Genomic DNA, 25,972 nt, shown 5'->3' with positions numbered 1-25,972 from the left:
CTTTTTTTAGCGGGGGAGGGACCGTCCCTCCATGTCCTACGCTATGAGCACCAAGAACAAGGCACTTCTGCAGTAAACAATCTCCTTTAAAGGAATGTGGTAGACTATTTAAGAAAAGGTGGTTTTTCCACCAAAAAATAACATAGCAAAAGGTTGTATGTTTTTGCTTCGTTCCCTGGTCCAAAATTGGCTACACTTTGTGAACGCTTCTGATAAGGATAGCCTGTTGTTTAGCAGAAAATGTGCGCATCGAAAACCGAATTAAATCAGTTGAATTCAACAGTTTTTGAAAAAAATCTTCCGAGACTGATGCAAGTTGTTCTTCACAGTCTTCTACATATGACTGGTCTAGAAATCTTCACATAGTCTTGCTTCAACAACCTCAGCGTGACAAATGAATTACAAATACGAAGGAAACGAACTTCGTGTTCATTTTTTATTATGCAAGAACAAAAATAATGTAGTTTAGATGAAAAATGTCTCAAGAAAATTGTGGTAGCGTACTATAGAAGTGTACTCGAAGGGAAGGCATGCACAATTGCACATATCAAACTTAAATAGGCTTTAGTTATTTTAGCAGATGCATTTAGCCTATTGAGAATAAGCAACTGCTTTTTACAGTGTCGGCATAGGCCAAGTAGTGTTCAGGACACTTTGTTGTTCACAATTTGTTTCAATCTCAAAAGACTGAATACGTTCAGATATCCCTGATACATTTCTGATACGTGATCATCCGCTTCCGTAGGCTGCCGTCCACCCAAACGGGTTCTTCGGATGTTTGGTTCAACAGTAGGTGATGGGTTGAAGCTGGTGACATTCTCCACCTGACTAAAAATATGTCTTTCGAAAAATTACTCTTATAAAATAGCTGCACACCAACACGATCATGCTAAAAAATCATTGCTTCGATGCATACGTGCTACAGAATTGTGCGTCTTAAAATACATTTGATACTTTTTATATAAAACTTTGCAAGTGCTAATTAACCACTTTCTAAAGCTTGTGTTTAAGGACAGTGTTTTCCAAAGATCATTAAAGCATTGAGGAAAAAACACTATCCATTTCATGACTTTGTAAAAGCAGACTTGCTGATTCACCGAAAGGGGTACGTGATTTCTAAGGGCTGGGAAACAATGGCCTAAAAGTGGTTCGAACCTCATATGACGTAATCTTCTTGGTTTACCACAGACTCGTCAGCCTATACAACGCAATATGACCGTCTCAACAACCAGCCGCCATATGTTGCTTAAACAACCCCTCAGTTTGATGAACTAATCGCAATTGACAAGTTTATTAGGTTTAGTAGCTTCATTTAAAAAAGAATGCTCCATAATCACGTACATCGTTCAATTCACGATCACGAGATAAAAAGCCAGTTGTTTTCACGAAACTTCTTTTTCGTGAAATACAAAATATACTAACATTGCGTACTCAATAATAAAACAGCTATGCCACAAAAATGCCCAATTGTACGCAACTACTGCACATGACGTGGTTCTGGCGTTGTCTGCAGATTGGACTCTTCACAATCATGTGACTTGTAACGTCACAGGTACGGCGGCAGTTCATTTTTAGATTTAAGATGGATCCGACCTAGGCAAAGCAATCTCAAGGCCAAAAGATGAAAAGCTTTCGACCAGAAATGTAAAATTACAAAAAGTTTGCCATAAACATTCCGTGACCACATCTCGCGAGATGAATCGTTAAGATTCTTGATTTCGTGTCCTTTAACTAAATAGCATTTCTGATAAACTTTAGTGTAAGAAAAGTTGCTTAACTGAAAATTCCAGGCCCCAAAAGTAGTCATTTTTGCATTATTTTAACGTCGTAGCCTACGCTAAAACCATGTAAAAGTGGCAACATTTGCTGGTTGAGCTTTCAGCTTGAGATAGGTGATCAAGGACACAATTCTTGGCATGCATAATAACTCTCCAATCAAATAAACGTTGAATCAACATCAAACTTTGCACACAAAACAGATAATATTTTATCTGAAACAAGGTAGAATGAATGTCAGAATGATAAATCAGGTCAACATGGTCCCACGCAACAAAATCCGTCATTTTCACATTGATACAACGTCTGCAAACGTTGAATTAATGTAAAAACAACGGATTTTGCTGTCTGGGGTATTAAAGGCCAAATAGTAAAAAATAAAGACCTAGAAAAAATATTTTTAAACAGTTTGATTGCAACAAAAGAAGAAGTGCTCTCGTTTAGAATGAAACAAGCCCAAGAAGGATGTTACACACTGCGTACGTCATCGGGCAAGGCGATACCAACTCGATACACCCAAATCACGTCACTATAAATAAAAAAAAAAGGTTCAAAACTTTGCCAAGACCTGGACTGAAAAATTTCCTTGTTACAGTCGGAATAACAAATTTATTGGAGACGATTTGACCGAAATTTGCTGACGTCCAATACTCGCAAAACGAAGAACAAAGCAACTGACAAAGACAGTAACTGACAAAGGACTACTTCAAATAAAAGAGATCTGTCTTTTAATTTGTATCACATCACAAAGCTATGAACGTTTTGTAAGAACGTGACGCGTCAGATCGAAGGACCGTAGTGTTGCTAATGTCCAACTGGATACCGAATCGTTTTCAGCAAGTGCATCTGGCGGTGTAATTTCCAGAAAGTTTTGTTATCGTTTTGGAATAGTGATGATGACAGTATTGGCGGTTCAGAGCGTTGAATGGGAGTCACAAAATTAAGAAAAAATAACAAACCATGCCACAAAATGATCACTCGAATCAGTTGTTGGGAAATTGATTGTGAGCATCCTTTGACACAGTCAATTACAAGACCTCGTCGTCTTCATCTTCGCCATCCAGCAAGAGCGAAAGATCTTGGTCATCGTGGCTCTTCCCGGACGTTCCTAGCATCCCGGAGCGCGATCCGGTAGATCGCTTTCCGGATAAGCTCGCTTGTCCATCATCGTTGAGCGACAGAGAATGCAAAGAATCGACCACTTTATGCTTAAGGCCGGCAAATTGCTTTTTAAGCGATTTGACAGGAGGCCTGAGAGCACCTTCAACTCCTGACACAGCTTGCACGTCACGGTCGGTTAAGACGTCAGTGGCATTCACGTACGTAGGCTCTCCAAAGCGGTCCATGGAAGGTTTCTTATACCTACGTAAAGAGAAACAGTTTTATCTTTGAAATAAACTTTAAAATTGTAAATAATGATGCAAAGAACGTTAATGATGGTTCTTTTAACGTAGAGTTGTAGATGCAGCGGTTTACAAGCAGTGCCACCATCAATATTCTACAAATCCACAGGTTTTCAGTTCAGTTCAGCAAGCCATAGCCCTAAGGGCCGCCGGCATTTCTCTCTTGAGCAGCTCACTGTTCATAATGAAAGAAATTCATAATGAGAGTTATAGTCGAAGGGCGCCACTCTGCAATCGACGGCGTGCCTTTAACTGTCTTGCCAAAGACACAGCTACATGCTCTTAAGCGGTGTCGAACCGGCGGCCTATTGAACGTCGAACCAGGGCTCTCACGGCTATGCAACCTGATGCAGCACCAAATAACCTTATTTCGGTATTTTCTATATTGAACGTAAATCAACCTGCAAATCAGTCCTTTGTTACGTCAGCAGACGTCGAAACAATGTAAAAAAGGACAAATTTGCGGCTGGAAACTGAATCAGGCTCAGTCAATCAACTTGACAAACTAAAGCAGTGTTGCTAACGTAATTAACCTAAAAACAACATAAGTACGAATATATAAAACAAAAATGTCTAATCTACACGAAGACAGAAGCCCACCACCGGCAATCCAACGACTACTTCAAAAGGAAATGCTTCTAAATTCCAAACATATTCTACAAGCGCATTAATTCGTGAGTTGCCTGACAACGAGCATTTCGCTGTCCATGTCGATGTGACATCGATGTAATATACAAGATTTGTTACACGCTTTCAAGCATTTCAAAAAAGTCTGCCCTTCATTTATGACCTTCATAAAAAAGTATTCTTGAACTCAACGGAGGTTGTCACCAATCCACTATCATGGTGGAAACCATTCAGCTGTGACGAGTTGGCCGTGACGTACATGTGACCAACCAGCCATGACTAGACAATAAATCCAGTTTTTCCCAGCCAGCAAATCAGTGCTATTTTAGTTCCGTTTTTACATCTGCAGACGATGAATCAATGTATAATGGATTGATTTGTTGGCTGATAGTGATATGGTTGCTTACTCGACTGGTGATGTAAATGACAGCAAAAGAACAATCGTTTTCTTTTGCAGTAATTCAACATACTCTGACGTTGAATTGATAAAAATGTGATAAAATAACGAGCCGAAAATACAAGTAACCCAACGACCCCACCACCTGTTCGCACTACAGCACTCGACAGCTACTGCTTTCCATTACCACGTTCTTTAGCACATGAAGACAGGAAGCAAGATATTATAAAGAATCAAATCCGCTGAAAACATTCTGGGAACCCGTATCGTCATCAATGAAAGGGAGGCTGTTTGCATGAGCAAGAGCGGCGCTGGCCAAGACAAAGTGTTTTTGAGAAGCCACATCACTGCTGAAACTGTGTGACAGCAATGAAGAAGCTGCTGAAGTGGATTCATCCACCTTGTCCAAAGAATGTGCCTCGGAAACCGCCTGCCAGTTCTTTAAGCGTCGCCCAATGCTGCGAATGTTTGTCAAACACGCACATTTAAACAATAATGTTTGAAATCAACTAACACACAGTGTAGGTGCAAAACTGTTATAAAAGCTGTAGTCACTCAGTTTAAAAACTCAAATATTTCAAATTAAGTTATAACTGAAAACAACCTGAAACTTCAACTCACAATTTTAAGAACAGCGATGACGTCACCACCGACACGGAGCTCATTGCCATGGCAGCAGATCCCATCCAGGGCTCTAAAACGACACCTAACGAGTAGAACGCGCCGGCAGCTAATGGAATTCCCAGCAAGTTGTAGATGCAAGCGAAAACGAAGTTCAGGCGGATTCGGCGGATGACATGCTTCGACAGGTCGATTGCCGCCACTACGTCCATCAGATCATTCTAGAATGTGAGTGAACAATGACGTGTATTTGCCACCATTTTGAAGCAATTCAAAAGCAAATCGTAGTTGGAATATTAGAAGACTGTGCTCAAACCAAATTTTGAAAAACAATAGAAAGTTATCTTAAAAAGGGGGCATTCCAACTATCCCGTAAGGTTGAGAAAGCACTGGTAATAATCTTTAAGGTCACACACTCACACAGTTTCTATGAATGCAAAGATCAAGTATTCGCGAATCGTTTAACAAATCAATGAAGCATTGATGCTGGTGAGTCGGCGCTGAACTGCTGATGATGTTCAAAAAGCCAAAACAACTTGCAGCAACAAATGGCTAAATAAACGCATAGTACAGTACAACAATCTACAACGAAGAATACTTGAAAGTTATTGAAACACATGATGAGCACTGAGCAGCCTACCCTGATCAAGACCACGTCTGCCGCTTCAACTGCAACATCCGTGCCAGTACCAATCGCTATCCCAACGTCAGCTTGAGCCAAAGCAGGGGAGTCGTTCACTCCGTCGCCCACCATCGCCACGCATTGACCTTGTGCTTGTAACTGGCGGACCTTCTCCACTTTGTGAGATGGCAGCACTTCCGCATATACTTGCCTTATGCCCGCCTGTTAAATAATGCCATGTCGTCATTTCCGCTTAAACAAGTGGCAAGCACATCGTTTGTTTCACAGCAATTACCCAGACAGCAAAGTTCGTCATTTTTACATTGACTCAACGTCTTCAGACGTTGAATCAACGTAAAAATAACGGATTTTGCAGTCTGGTTGAGCAGGCCTGGAAAAAATGGGGAATCCGGGAATGACATTCCCGGGAAATTTGTCAGTTCGCGGGAAATTTTTACCGTAAGAATCACGTTACTAACGTCTTTCATTCACCGTCAACCGTCATCGTAATTTGCTGACACATTGCAGTTCCGACACTGATTCGTATCATTGCGTAGTGCGTATTTACGATTTCTAACTTGTACCTCAGAGCTGAACAAGTTCACCAAAATTGCGTAAATATATTGCAGTAGTCCGCCCGAAAGCGTCGTCAAAAGCACGGGAAGTGTAATTGATAAAATTCGAAATGTTTGCGGAGGTACAAAAACATCCACAAATATAAAATAAAATAAATAAAGACATTAGCAACGAGCTGTTCATTCACTGGAATGGGCCACACAGAAGCAAGTGTAATAGCTTCGTGAAACAGGGTCTTAATCTACATTTTAAAGGAAAACTATGGCATTTCATGTAGTACTAATGACGTTCGCTCGAAAATATACAAAGTGTCTGCTGTGGTAGATAGACCAAACAACAAGAAATCGTCATCATTTTTTTATGTCCCGGTAATGTATTTGTAGTAATTTCGCATGGGCAAAACTTGCTTGCGGTTTCTTTGATTCACAAAAACAGCTGTTTTAGCGTCATAATTTTGATATTGTCAAATTAATTAATGCGTTTCGTTATTCTTCGTGTAACCGACTGGTTGTTTTGTAGGTTGCAGAAGTAATTTTCCCAACGTCTTGCGTTCTCACTCAGCGAAACTTGTGCATTCAGTCGTCTGGCCGTTTTTTGTGCTATATGCCTATATCGCTTAATAATTAGTTATGCTATTCATGCACATTGTACATACTATCAACCCGTTCGAGCATGAAGCATCTTGTCAAGTACGTAACAAGCGGCTCGTGATGTCGCATTGTTTCATGACATTCACACGGTGGTGGGTGAGTCAGTGGATCTAATTTGTGAGCATGCGGCGTCTAATTTATTAAGCCTATAGTTGTTGGCCAATGTATTCCGATCAAAGCGGGCACATCAGGCACAAACAGTGCGCCATGCCTGCTTACGAGTACGATACCAAGATTCTTTATTGGAACTATGAAGCTACAGATGGCCGTCCATATTTTTTGCGTGAGGCTTTTCGCCGGAAAACTGTAAACGGTATAATTATGACGTCATTATCGTGATTGTTAGCCGCGGGAAATTTTTTCGCTAAAAAACAGATTCCCGGGAAGCTAAACATTTTTTCCAGCCCTGCTGGTTGAGTAGCAAAGAGGTGTCTGACCTGACGGGCGATGGCAGTTGCAGTTTTCTTGTTGTCGCCAGTCAACAGAATCACATCTATTCCCATGTGCGTCAGAGTGTGAACTGCCATGGCAGCTTCTGCCTTGACAGTATCCGCTATAGCGAGCATGCCTTCTAAGTTACTGTCCACAGCAGTTAAAATAGCGGTGTATCCACATTCTTCTTGCTCTGTCACATGAAAACGCGTTGTACCGTCCGTATTTGGTTGTATCTCACACAGCAAATCGGTCATATTTGCATTAATTTAACGTCTGCAGACGTTGAGTCAATGTAAAAGATGACTGATTTGCTGTCTGGGATAAGTTAACAAAACCACTGATAACGTTACAAAATCGAAGCTTAAAAAGTTATCGCGTGTTGCTATGAAATGTATTAACAAAATGGTACAAATTTTCATGAAAGTATCGTGACAGTTGTAGGAACTTCTATTCCTAATGCATTCTACAAGGTCAGAATTTCCATACTTTCAACAATTTACTGATATGACCATTGACCAAGTTTCAGTCTCACGGCGTTAACTGTTGTCAAACCTGTCATCGCGTTGTCAATAGCAACAGGAACAACAATCCCGTTTCGTTGCATCCATTCTCTGTTCCCGATGAGAACAGTGTAGACACGAGACGATGATCCGGAGGAGAGTGACGCTGACTCTTCCGAAGTTAGTTGCATGTTATCCTCATCCTGATACATTGCAGACCGATAATGACACAGCAGAAAAAAGACATAGCCTAAAGTGACATACAAGAAACAACAAAACAAAAAAAAACAGTGTAGGCAATGGCGGTATAAAGCTCTGTTGTATCTTCGACTGAACAACGACCACAGCCTAATTTAAAACGTGACAAGCTATACGCATTGCGCAATAACGTTAAATATCAAAAAATTGAAACGGCGATGCATGACCAAACAGCAACAATGTTGAGGAGCAAGCAGTATGCGAAGAAGTTTTTAGGTGGTTTGCTCACAGAAAGTTAACTTAAAGCTATTCGAATATCCTATGACACATCTTTTGGAAAGAGGCGTGCCAGACAAATATGCTATTATTTACTCTTGACGTCCTATGAAAAAGCAAGAACATGACGTCATCATGATATTTAAACAACATCAAAGATTAATAGTGACGACAAACAAAAGCGGACAACACACCATCAGTCCGTGTGAAGCGTTGTTGCTGTTGAGAAGCACACTTTCAATCCCAGACACGCTGCACTGTATACCACACCCGGGTATGAGCTTGAAGTCGGTTGTGCTGCCCAGCAGAGACACTTTCAACAACTGAAAAAGAAGAAACTTTTTTAACTCAAAAAAACAAAATGTCTTCAGACAGGTGTCAAACGCACAGCAATGCTTGATATGAACGACTCGGTGACATGTCGTGTAATACAAATAAATTCATATGCACACGAGTCAGTTCTGCTAAAACTTGATTTCGATCTGGTAGCAGCTGGATCATCTTTAGTTAAACTTATTTAAATAGAATATGATTACATTTTAATTAATTAATTATTCTAATAATGATTTCAACACATTGAAACCTTTTGAAGAAACCCGCCATTTCTTTGCATCAATTATTTTTTTCAGCACGTTTGAAATAAAAGAATGTTAAAATGCAACTGCCCGATGACTTTTACCGCACTTTATCTGAAAGAACATGTTTCAATCTATAAATACCAACTTCGCCGTTACATTTTAACTTTTAAGGCTATGTTTATCTCAATGAAAATTATCAAAACCATGGTTTTCCACGCGCTTGTATTTTTGGGCACGTTGCTGCAATGGCGGATTGTATTGCACAACACACCGGATTATGACGTCAGTTCTAGACAGACCTCGAAGCGACAATCGCTTTTAGAAGTCCTTTCGTTATTTTTTCGTTATTTGATGCCAAGCCTATCTCGGCTAGTTTGGTCTCCACTCGTTTCGCCTTGAACTGACGTCATATCACCAGATGGCGTTGACGAGTTTGCCACTTCCAGGTAGCGTGAGAGAGAACAGCTAGAGAGAGTGGGAAAAGGTCGGTTTCATGGCTGTGGGCCTCAATTGTAAGGAAGTGATTTTTTCAACCGGTACCGGTTGTCTTGGCAATGGATTCTAGCCAATGTTAATTCGATTGTGCAGTTGCACTTTAAACCCACTTGTGTTTTTTTCATTTAATATGTTTAAGGCACAAGAAAAGCATCTCTCTACCAAAGATCTCTGTCACAGCACCTAAAATATTTAAATGTTAAAAAATTTTCTCCAATGTATTGTATATACGTTGAAATGTTTCCACAGACACCAAGAGTTGTCTTTTTGAACGTCGTTAAACACTGATCCGACATAAAAACGACAACTTTTGTCACCTGAGTTGTAAGTCACCAAACGTACTTCTTTTGCTTTCTTGACAACAGCATCGCCTAACGGATGCTCGCTTGCTGTCTCCGCAGTCCCCACAATAGCCATCAGGTGGCGTAAGGACATGCCACTGCCACCATCTTCCTTGCTGCACATCTCCTCTAACACCACACGAGGCTCTCCCTCTGTTATGGTTCCAGTTTTGTCAAACACGACAGTCTTAACCTGCGTTGGATTGCAAAAGTACTGTATAAAATATCAACACTTAACAGTATATCTAGGACATTAGGGCGGGCATAAGCTCCGCTGAAACGCACTGCAAGCAAAATTCATTCATACATCGGGCTGCACATGAAATTAAACTTTTCAGCAATCAAAATTTCCTTCAATGAAGAATAAAATTAGACTAATCTACCTTGTGTGATGTTTCTAACGGCTCGCCGCCTTTTATGAGTATCCCGTTTTGGGCCCCAACTCCAGTGCCCACCATGACTGCAGTAGGGGTGGCCAGACCAAGGGAACAGGGGCAGGCGATTGCGAGAACAGTGATGGCCGTTTGGAAAGAAAATCGTATAACCATTTCGTGGGACGATAAGTAGCTGGAGAGAAAATAGATTTTTAGGAATGAAAAAAAAGGCAAATTTAAGCGTACTAGGCGAAGAAATGTAGCAATAAAGGGGTTGTTGAGAAAGATCTTCCTGGCGTCAGCACTACCTAACTACTCACTATAGAGCAGCGAGCATTGTGTTTCGCTAACCATACCGGTGTAGCCTACACACTAGCCATCAAAACGTTTCCAAAAACGTGTGTTTCTCGCCAGTCGAGTGTAGCAAGAATTGACAGCGATAGATACGTGTTTCGCCCATGAGGCTGGACTCGTCACTCTCGCATCACGTAGTCAGGTAGTGCTGACGCTGACGGAAGATCGCTCCTTCTCAACAGTGCATATTTTTGGCGACAATTAGTTTAGTTGTTTTCTTTCCACAGAGGTAAGGATTCAATTGACTAACAAAAGCAGCGGTTGAGAACTATGTGGCATGAATTAGTGTGCGATACTGATGAGCCCAGCTTCATGGGCGAAACACGTGTCTACCGCTGTCAATTCTTGCTACACTCGACTGCCGAGAAACAATAAAGGGCTTGGTAAATACGTCCTTACAAATTTCTTATTTTCTTGAGCATGTCACTAATCACTATGAATGTTCGTACAGCAGAAATTAAATGAAATAAGCATTTGACTTGTTCCCATTTAGGCAAGTAGTTTCTGTTGACCTGTAATTACATTCTCTCAAAATCGAACTCACGCGGTTTTGTTTATTTCCAACCCTTGCAGCAAAGTAAAAGAAAACAACATACCACATAACGATCGGTGCTGGCAAGCAATTTAGGATATCCAAAGAAAAACTGTAACAACTTACATGTGCATGGCAAGATAAGGAGCAAGGATATCCGGGTTTGAGAATCCCACAATTGTCCAAACAACGAAAGTTAGAAAGGATATGAGAACAACTCCAGGAACAAAGTAACCAGCTATCTTGTCAGCAACCTATGAAAAAGTAAAGATTACTTAACATTTAGAGTATATTTTGGATGCAGTAGCTCAAGCTCTCTAGTTATTACCTAAAAAAGAAATGAACTTGTACAATCTAGTGCAGGGATTTTTAACCGGCGGAGCACGAACCACTAAGGGGTGGTGGATGCTGAATCATTAGGGTTAGTTGTAAAATGACGTCAGAAACTATGCTTGTATAGCCGGGTTTTACCAAATATTCTGAATTGTAGGCGACTATTACTTTTCAGTCGTTTTGAAGGGGGGGGGGGGGGGGGGGGGGGCGAGATCTGGTTGGTGATTTCAAAATGGTGCCAACAGGAAGAAAGGTTAAGAAACACTGTAGTGGCTCGAAACCTTGAGTTTACGGACTACTTGGGTCAGTTTAAATGGGTAGGCGAATGCATTAAGTTGGAAAGAATAATTAAATTTAAGCACTAAAAGTCAACCACAAACATTTTGTTTGGTTTAAAAACGCTTGATAATTCTTTGAAAGCGGCCGTTATTAACAAAAGTTGGAAACGACCACTCTTATCAATATTTGTACATTAAACTTCCTCGATCTGTGTTTACGAATCGCAAATAATTAGACTTTATTTAACCCAGCACTGTTTATGTGTACACCTGGCTGTCGGCCAACCGGTACAAACATCCATGCATACATATTGAACAGCATGAAAATTGACACTAAAGCCATGACAAAAATATATGAGGTTCATATCAAGTCATTATTAGTCATTGCTCGAAAGTTATTACGTATTTTAAACAGCATGTTAATTGACAAATTGTATTAAGAGGTCGAGCAAAGCACAGAGAACACAAGAATAAATAAGATTCACGTTAGATTTTTGTCGGACCTTCTTGATGGTTGTTTTATATTTTGTCGAACTTGCTTTTTGCCTACTTGTTGAAGAAATAGATTAAACGGGTGGGAAGACAAACAAGCCAACCTGCAAGCATGTCGTTTCCCAGACAGCAAAATTTGTCATTTTTATATTGCTTCAACGTCTGCAATGATGGATTTTGTTGTCTGGAACGCCACAGGCAGGCGGTGCTAACCTGCTGAATTGGAGCCTTTGATGTCTGTGCTTCTTCCACCAGTCTGACAATCTGAGCCAGAGCTGAATCGCTCCCAACATGGGTGGCTTTGATCAACAGAGAACCGTTCATATTAATAGAACCCCCAATTACAGAAGAGCCTGGTCTCTTAGTAACTGGCATTGATTCACCTGCAAGGTAACCATAACATACTGAAATAACAGTGTTTTAGCATGCTTGTACGACTTTTATTAAATAGACAAATACAGCCCAGCAACCACACGGCATTTAACATAATAATACAATAAAGAGAAAATAAACTATTAATTACGAACGTTTTCAGCCATATACATGTTAGCCCTTATCAAGTAAAAAATGACTGATCCTGTACATAAATTAAAAATACATAACTGATCTAGCTGGTCAATCTGATAAAAAAAAACGAAGACCCAAAATGTAAATACTATTAAACTGATGTTTAGCAAACGTATGAAATTTGTTGTCATAGTTCTTGATTTAATGTCACTGAAGATGAAAACAGTTCAGTTCTCGAAACGTTTGCTGAACATGAGTTCAGTATCTAGATTTTGGGCTCTTTATTTTTTGATTAGATCTACTTTTATGATCGTGAATAACTGAAGATGTAGCATAACTTTAATGAGTTATGTCACACGTTGTGTAGTGTGAATGAACTGAGCTACTTTGGTCCTTGACAGTCTTAAAGTTTGCAAACGGAAAACAAAATAATATATACTGTTGCTGTTGCGGAAAAACACTGCAATATTATCTATCAATGACATAGTAACGTCTAACAATGTTGGAGTTGTCCTGCCTAACAACACCTAGAATTGTGTCAACATCACCTAGAAAAGAAAATATTTTCTGAAACAAGGCAGTCCTGCCATAGTGTCATACTACTAGCGTTTAATCGATATAAAACAAACAAACGTTTAGAAACAAGGTGCGAATCTAAAAACCTAAATGTATTTTTCTTCACGAAGCAAACGGAGATTGCTCAATTTATTTCACACAACGCAAAACAATTGACAAATTCCTGGTTCGGTGGTAAAGAAAAATAAATGACGTTGGTTTGATGTTCAATAGCATCATTTCGTTGCTCCTGCTTTTTTATTCAACATTTTGTTGTTATTCAACATAAAAAAATGCTTTGAGAAGCGAATGAGGACTGATAGTTATAATTCCCTCAACCCTGGTCAAAACTAATTTTGAAGTCAAAATGTAAACCGCGCATAATGATGCACAATTAATACTGTCAACGTTAGAAGAGCATCAATTTATGATTTAGTCGTGAGTGACAACACTGCACTTTTCCAGTTACCAAAATGCGAATTTACAAATCGTAGGCTGTTGGAAGCTATAGCAACGGTCCCCAAAGTCTGGCCCACGAAGGGTTTGAATTTAGCCCACAAGCTTTCTTCACAATGCTTAGTTTTGCAATAATTTTATGCAAATGAATTGACGCAAAAAATCAAATTTAATGGTAGCCACCAGACTGTACCGTAATTACAAGTTGGGTAGGTGACTGTAAACTGTTTACTTTCAACGCTGTCAAAGGCGATCAGGGCTGTTCTAAAGAATACCCAATTACCTATTTGTTCATTCTATGAGTCAGTTCTTTGTGTTCAGCAAAAGTCAAATTAAGTCAGTGTCCGCATGTCGCTTCAACTTTCGCATTAGCTCGAAATACTAGAACTACTGTATCATCGGTAACAAACAGTTCCATAAGTCACATTGAAACATGCTACTGAGCAGTTAAGCAGTGCAGCAATACTTGACCGCTGTTATGTGTGTTGTAGGCTATTTTCAATACGTAAAATAGTCGGCCCACAGACGACGTTGAAATGTTTGGGGACCAGTTAGCTATAGGATTGACCAACCAACAGTCGGCAAAATTGATGTTGAAGGCATGCGTTTCGTGAAAATAATTATCATAGTTGCGCTGGTTACCATGCAGAGTTGCATTTCAAAAAATCAAAAATGATTAGTACGTTTGGTAGTTGATAGTATTTACTTCACAAAGGTGGATACAAACGACCTGGACACGATTGTGAAGTAAACAACGATCATGCTGCTCAAAGCGAAACTCAACCGATTGATAGTATTTATTTGCCTAATGACTGACATTACCTATCTTTCTGTAAATGATAGGTTAGTTCACAAACGTAATTAAGTACCAATTAGGTTTAAACCGCGCTTTCTCAATGTAACGAAACAGATTAATTGTGTTATTGACACATAAAACATTAAAGAAGGCTTAATCAACTACAACTTGCTATCCCACGTTCTTTTTGCATTGATCCATCGTCTATAGACGTTGGATCAATGTAAAAACAGAATGATTATGCTGACTGAGATGTTTCAACAGGCAACTGCTCCACATGTATGGAGGATTGAAACTTTTCTTTTAGTCACGTAGACATATCAGAGCCTAGTAACTCCCCAATCATAAGCGGAAATATTCCAAGCTATTGGTCGAATGTTCCAGCCTGCCGACGACCAAATTTTTCTTCGCAACAACACAACCGTCGATTCAATGTTGAGAAATGTAAGTATGTACTATGTAGGCTAATAAGCCGGACAGACTTTTCCTTGGGGTGTGTATTGTCTGACGTTTAAATGAGCTTTTTTAAGTTGTTTACTCAAGTTACTACAGTAAGTAGTGTTCGAAAATCCCTTTAGAATGTTATTCAAATTTTTCAGCTACAATTCATCCCACAAAAATTCAATCCATCCTACAAAAATTCAGCTGAAATCCCATCCTACATGAGATGACAGGCAGCATACAGAATAAGCTGAGATGCGATTGAATTTATCGCGATGAAAAGCAGGTAGATGCAAATTACAAGTGAATCATATTACAGGTAACAAAGCACACAAGCACATCTTTGTGTAACATGTTTTGTTTAACTTGCCTGTGATAACTGCTTCGTCCGCTAGAGATGTTCCTTCAACAACTTTTCCGTCAGTCGGTATCTTAGTGCCAGGGGTCACTCTCAAGTAGTCTCCACGTTGGACCAAACTGACGGGTATGCTTTCTTCTTTCAATACTGTTGTGCCATCTTTTGCATATGTTATCAAAATGGCCTCGGTAGCTTGGAGTTTCATGAGCTTGGCCAAAGCCTCTGAGGTCTTTCCCTAAGACAAGAATAAAATGAAAGTGTTGCTCAGGGAACTTAGTGAAAAATAATGAGCTGCAATCTCAGTTCACTTAGTAGACTAAAACACAGTGAAGTTGAAGAATTAACATCAATCATGCATTGACACACGCAGTCCTGTGATTAATAGTGAGTACCACACGAATAACATCGTTGATCGTTGGGTATAAGCAAGTAATGACAGAGCTTAAATCACAGCGTTTCAACAAGCTACCATCTTCCCTCAATTTTACAGCTAACATGTCACAGCAACTCAGCCAATGCTCGTCCATCGACTGTGATAGATAAACACAAACTATCATCTTTTCATACTCTTTTCTACATTGTTTCAACGTTACAGAACATTAAAACAATGTACAAACGACAACTCTTTGTTAACTGGTTGAATTGTTGCATGACATGAAAGTTTGAAGCTGCATTTTCACAACTCACTTTAGCAATATGTTCCAGCCATCTACCAAGAGCCACAAATACAAACAGCATTGGAGGGGTTTCGAAGAAGGTCTTCGGGCTGCCAGGAGCCTGCTCTATTATGACGACAGCCAGAATAATCACAGAGTAACCATAGGCTATGACAGTGGTCATCACAATAAGAACGTCCATGTTTGCAGTGCGATGTTTTATGGCAGCATATGCTTGCACATAAAAATATCTTCCTCCAAAAATCTGTGACAGAGTTTAGATCAATGATGGTTTGGTAAAGTGTGAAAAAGAATGTAAACTATGAAACGCAGATGCTGATAAAACGTGATTTGCATTTTCAACAATAGATGCATCATAAAGTAGTTTAGATAGATAGAAATGACAAGGTTTGTACGTAAGTACATCGCACAAACGTTTGTATTGCTAGAGAAAATCGTTCTTTCGAAAGGTATCTTTGAAGAACTGCTGTAAGTAAAGCACAAAACTCATGTAAAGTAATTTAACTCATAACTTTATGTAAATTTCACAAACTGGGAAGATACACAACGTCTAAAAAGGTAGCCACTTTAACAAGTGGAAATTCTGCCACTGCGAATGACTACAATGCAACCGCCAACCAATCAGAACATGTTATAAGAGGCTACCGTCCAATTGTGACCCTTCTAGCACTCATTCAAAGAGTTAATGCTTGTTTTGAACTTTATTTGGTAATTACAGAAGAAAAAGAGCAATAGCAGTGGTGGGAACCGAACCCGCGTCAATGAAATGACTACTTTCTAGCCTTAACCCTAACCCCTAAGCCAACCAGCTGACAAAAAATCCATCACTTAATTTTCTTTCTATTATTATCTTCTCTTCGCCATTTTTTACGTCACTTAAACCGTAGCTTATGATTGGTTGGCGGTTTCATTCTAGTCATTTTCAGTGGCAGAATTTTGACTTGTTAAAGTTGCTACCGTCTGAAAAAGGGTGATTGGGATAGTGGCCTGCAGTTTTAAAGTTCTAAAAGTCATTTTCAAAGCAGATTCGCCCACTTAAACATGATTAAATACTGCGTTTTCAATCAACTCGGTCAGCTATGAAACAAACCTGAACTGGGGTGCTGAGAATAAACATAAGTAGGTTTTGCAAGCTGAGGCCAGGTACAATCATTTGAGGGTGGTTGTGAGCTCCAGAAGCTTTGTAATAAATCATGATAATCATGACCGGAACACCAAAAAGTAAAGAAGTTAGGAATGAACGGCGCCATTGCTGTATCTGGACTTTGTGGTCAAGAGCACCAACGCGATTCTCATTGGTGCGAGGTGAGGCACCAAAACCAGCATCCTAAAAAAACACAACTTGTTTCAGCAGGCTTGCTCTCTTAAGATAAAAGTTTCTCATACCTGAATCCAAGCAATGGGGGGATGAAAAGGTAAGGTTATTAGCTTTCGGCACTAACGAGAGTAGGGTGGTTGGTAAGTTTCTTTCTCTCGGCCGTCTTGCCTTCAGCAACTATGCCCACTCAATTTATTACATTCTGGGTAGAGGTGAGTGGTGTTTTTAAGCAATCAAGAACCAGGATCGCACTTAGCTAGAGCCTTATTCTCTGCGCCATCCGTAGCCGGACAGAATCATCAAACCCGTATGGGAATTGGCTGTTATGAAACCGCAAAAAAGGTTGGGATAACTTCCTGAGCAATGCAGGAAACAGCATGGCACTTCAAGAGCAGTATCAGCCATACTCATGCAACAATACTCAAGAAAAATTTGTCCTGACCTGGAAAATCAAGAAAATGAAATATCTTCTGACAGGTGTCAAACCCACAACAATGCTTGATATGAACGACTCGGTTATATGTCTTGTAATACAAATAAATTTATTTTCACACCTGGAGTCATCAAGCTGACTGCACTGCGCAACATCACATAACACACCACAAGCCCACGCAGAGTGGGCTACACCGCTACAGTACATTATTTTTAAATATATATATATCTGTTTGAAGCTTATAGTGCAGTCAGTAGTATAGTATAGTAGTGCTACAAAAGCATATATTATAACAGTGCTGCAAAAACAACTTTAAATAACGTAAAATAAAACTGTCAACATAACATTTGTTTTCTTCTGTGTTTAAGCAAGGATATCATATTTATTGCCGGTTAACACTTGGCTAATGGCGCTTAAAACCAAAAATTAATCTGTATTGATTTTTGTTAATTGGCTATGCATTGCAACACTGCAGCACAATGAACGCAGTGGCAAATCGCTGCTTAGTTACCTCAATCAGCTCAATAATGTCGCGGATTCCAATGATGTCGGCGTCATATTTGACCACAGCACTACTGGTAGCGAGGGCAACGGAAGCGTAAGAAATTCCTTCTACGTCATTAAGTCGTGACTCAATCGAATGGACACATGACGAGCAGGTCATGCCAGTGATCTGGTGTAATCCAATGATATTAATGCAATTCTTAGTTGTAATAACCAACACAGTGGGATATTTTATTGTGCTATTGTGGATCATGTATTGCACTTGCACTTACTTAATAAATAACACTAAGAGGTTAGATTGTTGTGCAAATGCCAGCATTTGATGAATGCAAAATAGTTGCACTTGCAAATTACAAAAAGGTGATTTATGACATGGATTAAAAATACAATACTACTCTGTTTTCAATAAATTTCGATATTCTGCATCAAGATTTTAATATGCTAAGTTGTGGGAAACAAGGCATGGATCAACTCACATTTAACTCCAATTGCCCTCCTTTGCCATCGTTTTCCTGGACTGTAGCCCCAAACCCAAGGTCCTCCACCATGTCGGCGATTTTCTCAGGGGTTAGAATGCTTGGTCGGTACTTGACCTCAGCTCTGCCAGACATGAGCCCAACTAAGATGCTAATGACGCCTTCTTCGCGGCCTGAAGTAAAATATCAAGTCAGTTGCACACATTCTAAGGGTTGGCTTTGGGTTGCTGTGTTGTGTCCTTCGTGGCGTTGTGTTCAGGAATGATGTACGAAAATCAAACTGTTCACGTAACCACGTCATGTGTTGGTAGGCAGTGGCGTAACTACTTTATGACAAAAGAAACAAAAAAATAGTAATACAAATTACCAGCCCACCATCTACTAGCCCTATTGTTCAATCAAAATGCCATAATCTAAACTGAGACTATGAGCAAGCATTCGGCCCTCTTTTTACGTTTAGCTCGCCAGATGGGTTTAATTTGCTAGGCGTCTGGATCCAAATAACATGGTAAGCACTATAATAAATCAACATCAAATTGCTGTCAACAACATAGGCAAACTAACCAATATTTCTTTCGATGTTGTTAACGCAAGACGCACAAGTCATTCCCACGATGTTAATGAAGCATCGTTCAACGTCTCTATCCATTGAGATCACTACGCTATCCGAGTTTGGTTTTGGGGCGAACTTCTTGGTTACATTAATGCCTCGCTTCTGCAAATTTCGTTTTGTATTTCCCTCAGAAGAAGACTTGCTTTTTTGAGAGCTTTTAGAATGAACTGACTTGACGGGTAAGATCGCAGCCTCCTGAAAACTCTGCGAGGTTCGATCACTATTATTTGGAGATGGGAGAATTAAAGAGGTTTCATTGTCTTTTGCAGTGTCTGGGATGTACTGTTTTCCGTTCGGTAACGTTGCGGTAAAGTCTAAATCCATTATTTTTTTCGCCAAGTTCTCTGGATGTGCTTTGTTGTTGTCATAATAAATTTCAGCGGCTTTGTCATTAAGTGATACTTTAATAGAATGAACGCCCTCAACTTCTCTGAGGTTTTCCTCAATTTTGCGAACACAAGATTTACAATGCATTCCTTCCACTCCAATAAATAACTTAGTAAACTGGGTTACGTCCGTAAGGTTTTCATTAATCAGCGGTACAGAAACTTCATTGTTTTGTACAGTCAAATTTTCAGTCAGTGTGATAAGGTCTTTTGACTGAGCAGCCGTGTGTTCATCAGAAAAAGCACTAGTTTTAATTGAAACGACGAATCCCATGTCTTCGACAGCATCTTTTATTTCTTTTAGTTGTATAAGTTCTGCGTTATACTCTACCACCGCTTCACGCAATTCTAACGATACCTGCAAATCCAAAAAAAAAAATTGACGTTTTAAGCACAGGCACAGTTGAATTTTACTTTTCCTGGTATAAGTAAAGCATTGTTAGGCTACGTTGTTTAAATGGATGAAACTCATGCAACTAAAAACAGTGTTTTATGCATGTGTTGAAAGATTCATCTAAAAAAATACAGCATTGTGCAAAGAACTGTGTACTTCTGGGCTGAACTTACCCTAGCAAGTGGATTTAACTTTATTGTTACCAAAAATATTACTTTGTTCAACGCAAGTTCATGTTTATGCAGGTAATACAAGTTTAGACCAAGAGGTAGAGAAAGTAAGGAAGCCAATCTTTTGGGCTCTTAGTAGGCTTCCACCCAACAACCTTTTTGGCATCAGCCGAACGCTTTTACTATCCGACCACTCAACCCAAAAAAACAAATGATAAACAGCAATGATTATTACCATGATGCTGTGCACCCCAGTGTAAGATCCAATTTGTTGTTGAATAGAGTTGACACAAGAATTGCAAGTCATTCCTTGAATTGATAAAACACCAGTTGAAGTTCGCTTTAAAAGACCATCTTTGCTGACCGAGGCATCAAACCCCATGTCCTCAATTTCAGTAACAAAATCTTCAGGTTGAACTACATCGGGTCTGTATCGAATTATTCCATGTTTGTTTTGGAGAGAAACCTGTAAAAGAAAACTCAAATGCAATATCACAAAAAAATTGGATGTGAACGGAACTGCATGGAGAAAGGGAGTAAAATATCAAAGATATTACTCAATAGTGACTCTTCAGTTTGTAGGTTTTGCGGCAGTACTAAATCAACAACTAAATACCATCATGGACTTCACTGCTCAAACGCGTGAAGCAACAATCCATGCTTGGTGAAGGGTATTGCATATTGTAGGATTTGTAGCTATGTTCACTTGTTCAGTCCACCCAAACATGTTAATGGCGAGAAATAGAGTAATATGACAGTTAACTGAAAACGCATTAGCAGGGATCAAATAAATTCTCTTTTAAAACCTGTGTAAATAAAACCAGTTCTATACATGATGGCTCTGAAATTGAAAGATAAAATAGCAGTACAAAATATGCTCAGAGTATGAGAGAAAACACAGCATTTATGTCAGCTGCGTTAGTATCAACATAAAATAATTACCTGGATCCCATTTACACCATTTTGTTTAGAAAGCTTATTCTGGATCGAATTGACGCAAGCATCGCAAGTCATACCATCAATGTTGATCACCACAACCTTTTCTTCTTGAGCTGTGCATGAAATTTTATATTTTTAAAATTACAACCTTCTACTTTTAAAAGGTTCATGTCGTTTTTTATGTTGTGGCTATTTTTCTAAACCTTTTAATTTAAATACCGCATTATTTAGTATGATATAGAAAATGCATACAATTTTATGATCTCGCATACAATCTTACAATCTCGCATACAATTTTATGAAGCTGACAATTAATTGTAAGCTACTAATCGAAGTATTAGTCTTGTTTGTGTTTTCTTTTTTGATTGTAACCGATTTAGTTAAACTGTTGATTAGTTTCATAAGTCAAATTATTCTTTCCAGGGTGGCAACTGACTAGTTGACCGTATGGTCGTTTCGTTGTCTCCCTATCAATAACAAAACCTAAACATTGTATGTACTATTGTTTTATGTCACTTTTGTGTTTTGTTTTTTGATAAATAAACGATTGATTGATTAATGCACACATGCACAATTGCACATACTTACCTTTGGATTAGTATATCAATTGAAATATACACTCACCCAAAAGCTTAGCATCAAATCCCATGTCTTCAATTATCTCAATCACGTCACCAATTTTAATGATGCTTTCATCATGCACAACCACTCCGGTTGCACTGCTTAGCTGCACCTTCAATACAAACGCAAGTAAGCAGTCTTCGAAATTAGCATATTTTTACTTCGGCAAAAACGTTGCCGAGGCCAAACGGCAAAAGTTGAAATTGCCTCGGCAATTGCTGTGAACGTTTATTACGAAAAAATTGTAGGCTACCACAACATGTAAAACGAGAAGCGAAAAATATAATAGAGTAGTCTATCAAGACCGCATTGTTTGATTTGTTGTGATGTAATAATACCAAAAGTAGCGATAAAACGAGCAACGCGATACTCACGCTGTTACGATAATTCATGTTAAATAACTCCCGGGGGTAAGTATGTTAATTTTGGGTTGATTCAACGTTCGAGTCAGCACAAATCGATTTAATTTTCCCGACCGGTTGTATTGCGTAACAACAACGCCCAATAAGAAATGACGACGACGACGTCATTTCTTAAGACGCTTGAAGCTTAAGCTTGAAGACGCAAAACTGCCCGTTCATGAACGCGCGATGTCATATGATCTGCCGAAGTACCATTTATATATCCAATTTTGTACTACTTTTTTAACTGGGCCCCGTAGCTTTTCTAATTCTGATTTGTTTCCGTCATAAAATTCTTTACAAATTTTGCAAAATACTACACTAACTTTTCCTTCTGTCCCCTCTGTTTCATAACCTATAGCAGGTAAATTCCATATTTTAACTGTATCTACTCTTCCTTTACCATGATTTATATTGGTAATGACACTGGAAAAGAACAAGCAATCGATGAAAGAATAACTTATTGCGTAACAACTAAACCAGTATTTATAAGGTTGCAAACTTTTTTTTATAGTTCACATGAGCATTGTCAGCGCATAAAATTGCACCTGCTGTTGTTAAAAATGTTACGCAACCAGACATCTATCACAAACTGCAATTAGTAACCAAGCTCACTATAAAGGTTAACGCGTTAACCTATTACTTACATCATTACATGTATTCTACGTCTGTTGATGTTGTGTGGTTCGTTGTGAAAGCGGCGCGATTGTTTCTGATACAGCTGGACGAGATAACGGAAGGCGAAGCGCGATAAGGAGTAAATGCTTACAATAATTTGACGTCTACTGGCGTTGAATCAATGCAAATATGGTGATATTTCTATAAGCGCCGGCGAAGTAGAAAGTAACCCAAATAAAAACATTAAGCAATAGTAAGATTAAATCAACCTCCTAGTCTGGTTTGGTCTGAGAAAATTAGGGTTATTTTTGTAATCTTGTGGTCCTTACACGCGCTCGTGTGCCCTCGGCATGCCGGCATTTTTATTGCCGAGGCCAGTGGTGCCACGGCTTGTGTTTTATCACAAGATTTTGTGTTTTTACTTTTGACCTTGTGCTTTCCGATCTATTTTTGGCTAAATCTTGTGTTTTTTGATCAAAGTCAAATTAATCGTTGCTACCATGGTTTGAGTTTGGTAGAGAATTAAGGACTGGAACTAAAAGGTTTTGGTAACTACGTAGGTTTCTGGTACGTAGGCTACTTAGGAATAATGACCAATTTTACTCATTGAGTTATCAAGCCTGACAGTGACAAGATTAGCTAAAAACTTGATCTGAAGAGAGTACGGTATGTGCTCGTCGTCAGACTCAGAGGTTGTGTTGCTCGATTGTAGATAACAAGAGCAGCGAAAAGAGTACATCAGCATCAAATAATGACAATCATTCACATCATTCCCAAAACGAAAAAGTGGTAGTATAAACAGCCTTTTAATCGTCAATGGTTGAATGATTCTGATTTTAAAAGTTCGATACTAGAAGACAAAACTAATTGATACGTAGCCTTTTATGAAATTTGTGATTATATAATAAATTAAAGACCACGAATCGAAAGAGAACAGTGATTTGATTAGTAACCTAAGCATGTATCTTCTCTAAACTGTTCATTTCAGAGTCATGTTATTCTTCAATTTGGCACAAAATGGGTCGCAAAGGTTCAATTTTGCAATCTTGTGCTTTTGTATCCAAATCTTGTGCTTTTTTTTCTTAAATCTTGTGCTTTTTCCAAATTTGCTGTGGCAGCATTGGCCGAGGCTAATGTGCTATTCATGCATCTGCCTCGGCAGTCACCTCGGCAATTGCCGATTGCCGAGGCTAATTTCAAAGACTGAGTAAGTTGACAAAAAGACAAGCATTTTTATCATTTTTCTTCTCAAAAGAGTATTATCATCATTCATGGCTTAGATACAACAGTGACCTACACAAATATATGGCCTGGATATTAAAACAATGAAAACTATTAATACTACAAAAAGTGCTCAATGCCAAGCAAAAAGGCAAAGCAGAGCGAATTAAATCAAATGTAGTTATTACTATCTGAAGCCTTTACAAATTGTTTCACCTAACGGATCATCAGAAGGTCTTATTCAAATAGAATCTTTTTGAATAAGACCTTCTGATGGCCTGGATATTATGTATATACAAGACAAGTTTTTAGAACTGAAATTTTGAGCCAATTATAGATAAAAAATGTTCTTGGGTTCTATACTCGACTAAAATGCTTCTTGAAGCAATTTATGGTTTTGATGTGTCTTGAGAGCCTTTTGTATGATTAAAAAACATAGTATGTACAAAGCAATATGTAAACACAGTCAATAGTTCAAGTATTGAATGGAATTCTCCGTATGTAAACTAAAAATCTTTTCTTGCCGGTACGACTTTAACAGCAGTAGTTACTGTAATTATCAACGTCTCGGATGGCTTGTGGATCAACATCTGGGTGCAGATTTTAAGGATGTATTACAAGACAGGGTGTCAAAAATTGTTACTACAGCACAAATTTGATAGAAATATGTGGTTTGTGAAAGCCTATGCATCATGTCTATGTCATTTATTTTCATAGAACATACATATAATACAATGCAACAAAACATATAAGATGCTAGAAACTATAGATGTACAGTTGTACACAAACACGAAGTAAAGATATATATTGTGAAATCAACATTTCTTACTTTGATGCTGAAAATTCCATTTGTCTTTAAAAGTTGCTGTTCAATAGTTTGCACACATGAGTTGCATGTCATGCCTTCAATAGAGATGCTGTTTGTTTCCATTGTTTTTGGTTTATTTGTGATGTGGAAATTGCAAACTCTGCACAGCCCAGCAGGTTTTTAAAGAAAAAAAGACAGTCAGTGTTTTAACTTTTAGTTACCAGGTCTCCAATATTATATAAATAAACCCACTAGCTTAAAAAATACAAATTCTGCATTGACAAGTAATAAACAATCAGTTTGCTAATTATTTTTCTGGCGACTGCAAACAATGTAGAAAAAACAAAATACACATTATAGTGTTTGATAGTGAGGGCTTTCATGACAAAAAAATTATGAAAACTTTGAGTACAGTATCAAATGCAAAAATTTAATCAGGCAATTGTTTTCTTATGGCCTGTCATCTTTTGTGCATTTTCGAATTGTTTGCATTACTTGCTTGTGTCTCACTTTCACACCTCCTGTAATTTGTCTCATGCTGTGTTGTTTGCTTGTCATCATTCTTGTGTTAGCTGTTGAGCTACTGCTATTTTGTTCAAAGCTATTATTTATAGTTAGTGTACAGGCAAATTGAACTATCTTATTACAATCCTTCCCTCAACAGGCATTGTTGTCACATGTTTGTATTTTACAACTCATGTAATCTGTTTCCAGCAGTGTTATTTACTCGTAATCATTCGTGTATCACTTGTTGAGTTTGCACTTTCGTCCCCTGCACACTTTGTCTCCCGATCTTGTCCCCTGAAAAAATCGAGAGGAAAAATAGAATAAAGCCGAAGTCGCTGATTGAAGTTTCCGCAAACATTTAAAATTTTGCCCTTGAATTACCGGGTACAGTAATCATTGAATTTTTATGGGCCACCACAAATAAGTGTAACTTTTTGTTTGTAATTTTGTCTAGAAATGTTAGTTGGAAGTGAATAGATCATTCCAGTGTGGCAGCTCGTGGTCATTTGTAATAGAGGGGCCACAATCTTAATTCGATAACCTTAACCTGGTGGTTGCTTGACTAGAAGATCTTCCAGGTCACTTCGCAGCCACCCGTTGCAGTATCCACACATTCTACGTGATTGTTTGTATTATTTGACTTTGCGTGTGTAGGCTACGGTACTTATACTCGCAACAAAATAAACGCCAATCAATCAATCAATAGCCTAACCTTAAAGTGAGGTTCGGTTTATCAACTATTATTTCAAATATTGTACGTAGCGTGGTCAACTGTTTTGGCAACAGCAATTCCGATCAGCGACTTCGATATTTCTGTATTATTTCTCTCAATTTTTTCAAGGAAAAAATTTTGAAATGTTTGTGGCGACTCCCATTGTCAGTGACTTCGGCTCTGTTGTATTTTTTTTTCTCAAT

General features: G+C 38.7%; 1 protein-coding gene across 1 annotated transcript; it reads right to left on the bottom strand.

Annotated features, from left to right (window-relative positions):
- Positions 1 to 428: 428 nt before the first annotated feature.
- Positions 429 to 24,782, bottom strand: LOC145780094 (copper-transporting ATPase 2-like). The gene is made up of 21 exons (XM_082591808.1): positions 24,572 to 24,782; positions 21,506 to 21,614; positions 20,885 to 20,994; positions 20,178 to 20,408; positions 18,944 to 19,736; positions 18,380 to 18,552; positions 17,911 to 18,072; positions 16,739 to 16,975; positions 15,659 to 15,892; positions 14,984 to 15,206; positions 12,072 to 12,241; positions 10,882 to 11,009; positions 9,879 to 10,062; positions 9,497 to 9,688; positions 8,276 to 8,404; positions 7,660 to 7,810; positions 7,110 to 7,297; positions 5,465 to 5,668; positions 4,825 to 5,045; positions 2,814 to 3,138; positions 429 to 828 (listed from the first exon to the last, which is right to left on the bottom strand). Exons 1-21 carry the CDS (start codon positions 24,671 to 24,673, stop codon positions 784 to 786), a joined length of 4,311 nt encoding a protein of 1,436 aa, XP_082447934.1. The 5' UTR covers positions 24,674 to 24,782; the 3' UTR covers positions 429 to 783.
- Between the last annotated feature and the right edge of the window lie 1,190 nt (positions 24,783 to 25,972).

This window comes from Aplidium turbinatum, chromosome 11 (assembly GCF_918807975.1).
Source record: "Aplidium turbinatum chromosome 11, kaAplTurb1.1, whole genome shotgun sequence".
Classification (NCBI taxonomy): domain Eukaryota; kingdom Metazoa; phylum Chordata; class Ascidiacea; order Aplousobranchia; family Polyclinidae; genus Aplidium; species Aplidium turbinatum.
The sequence above is the reverse complement of the archived record's forward strand: the minus strand, read 5'-3'. Positions and strand labels throughout refer to the sequence as shown.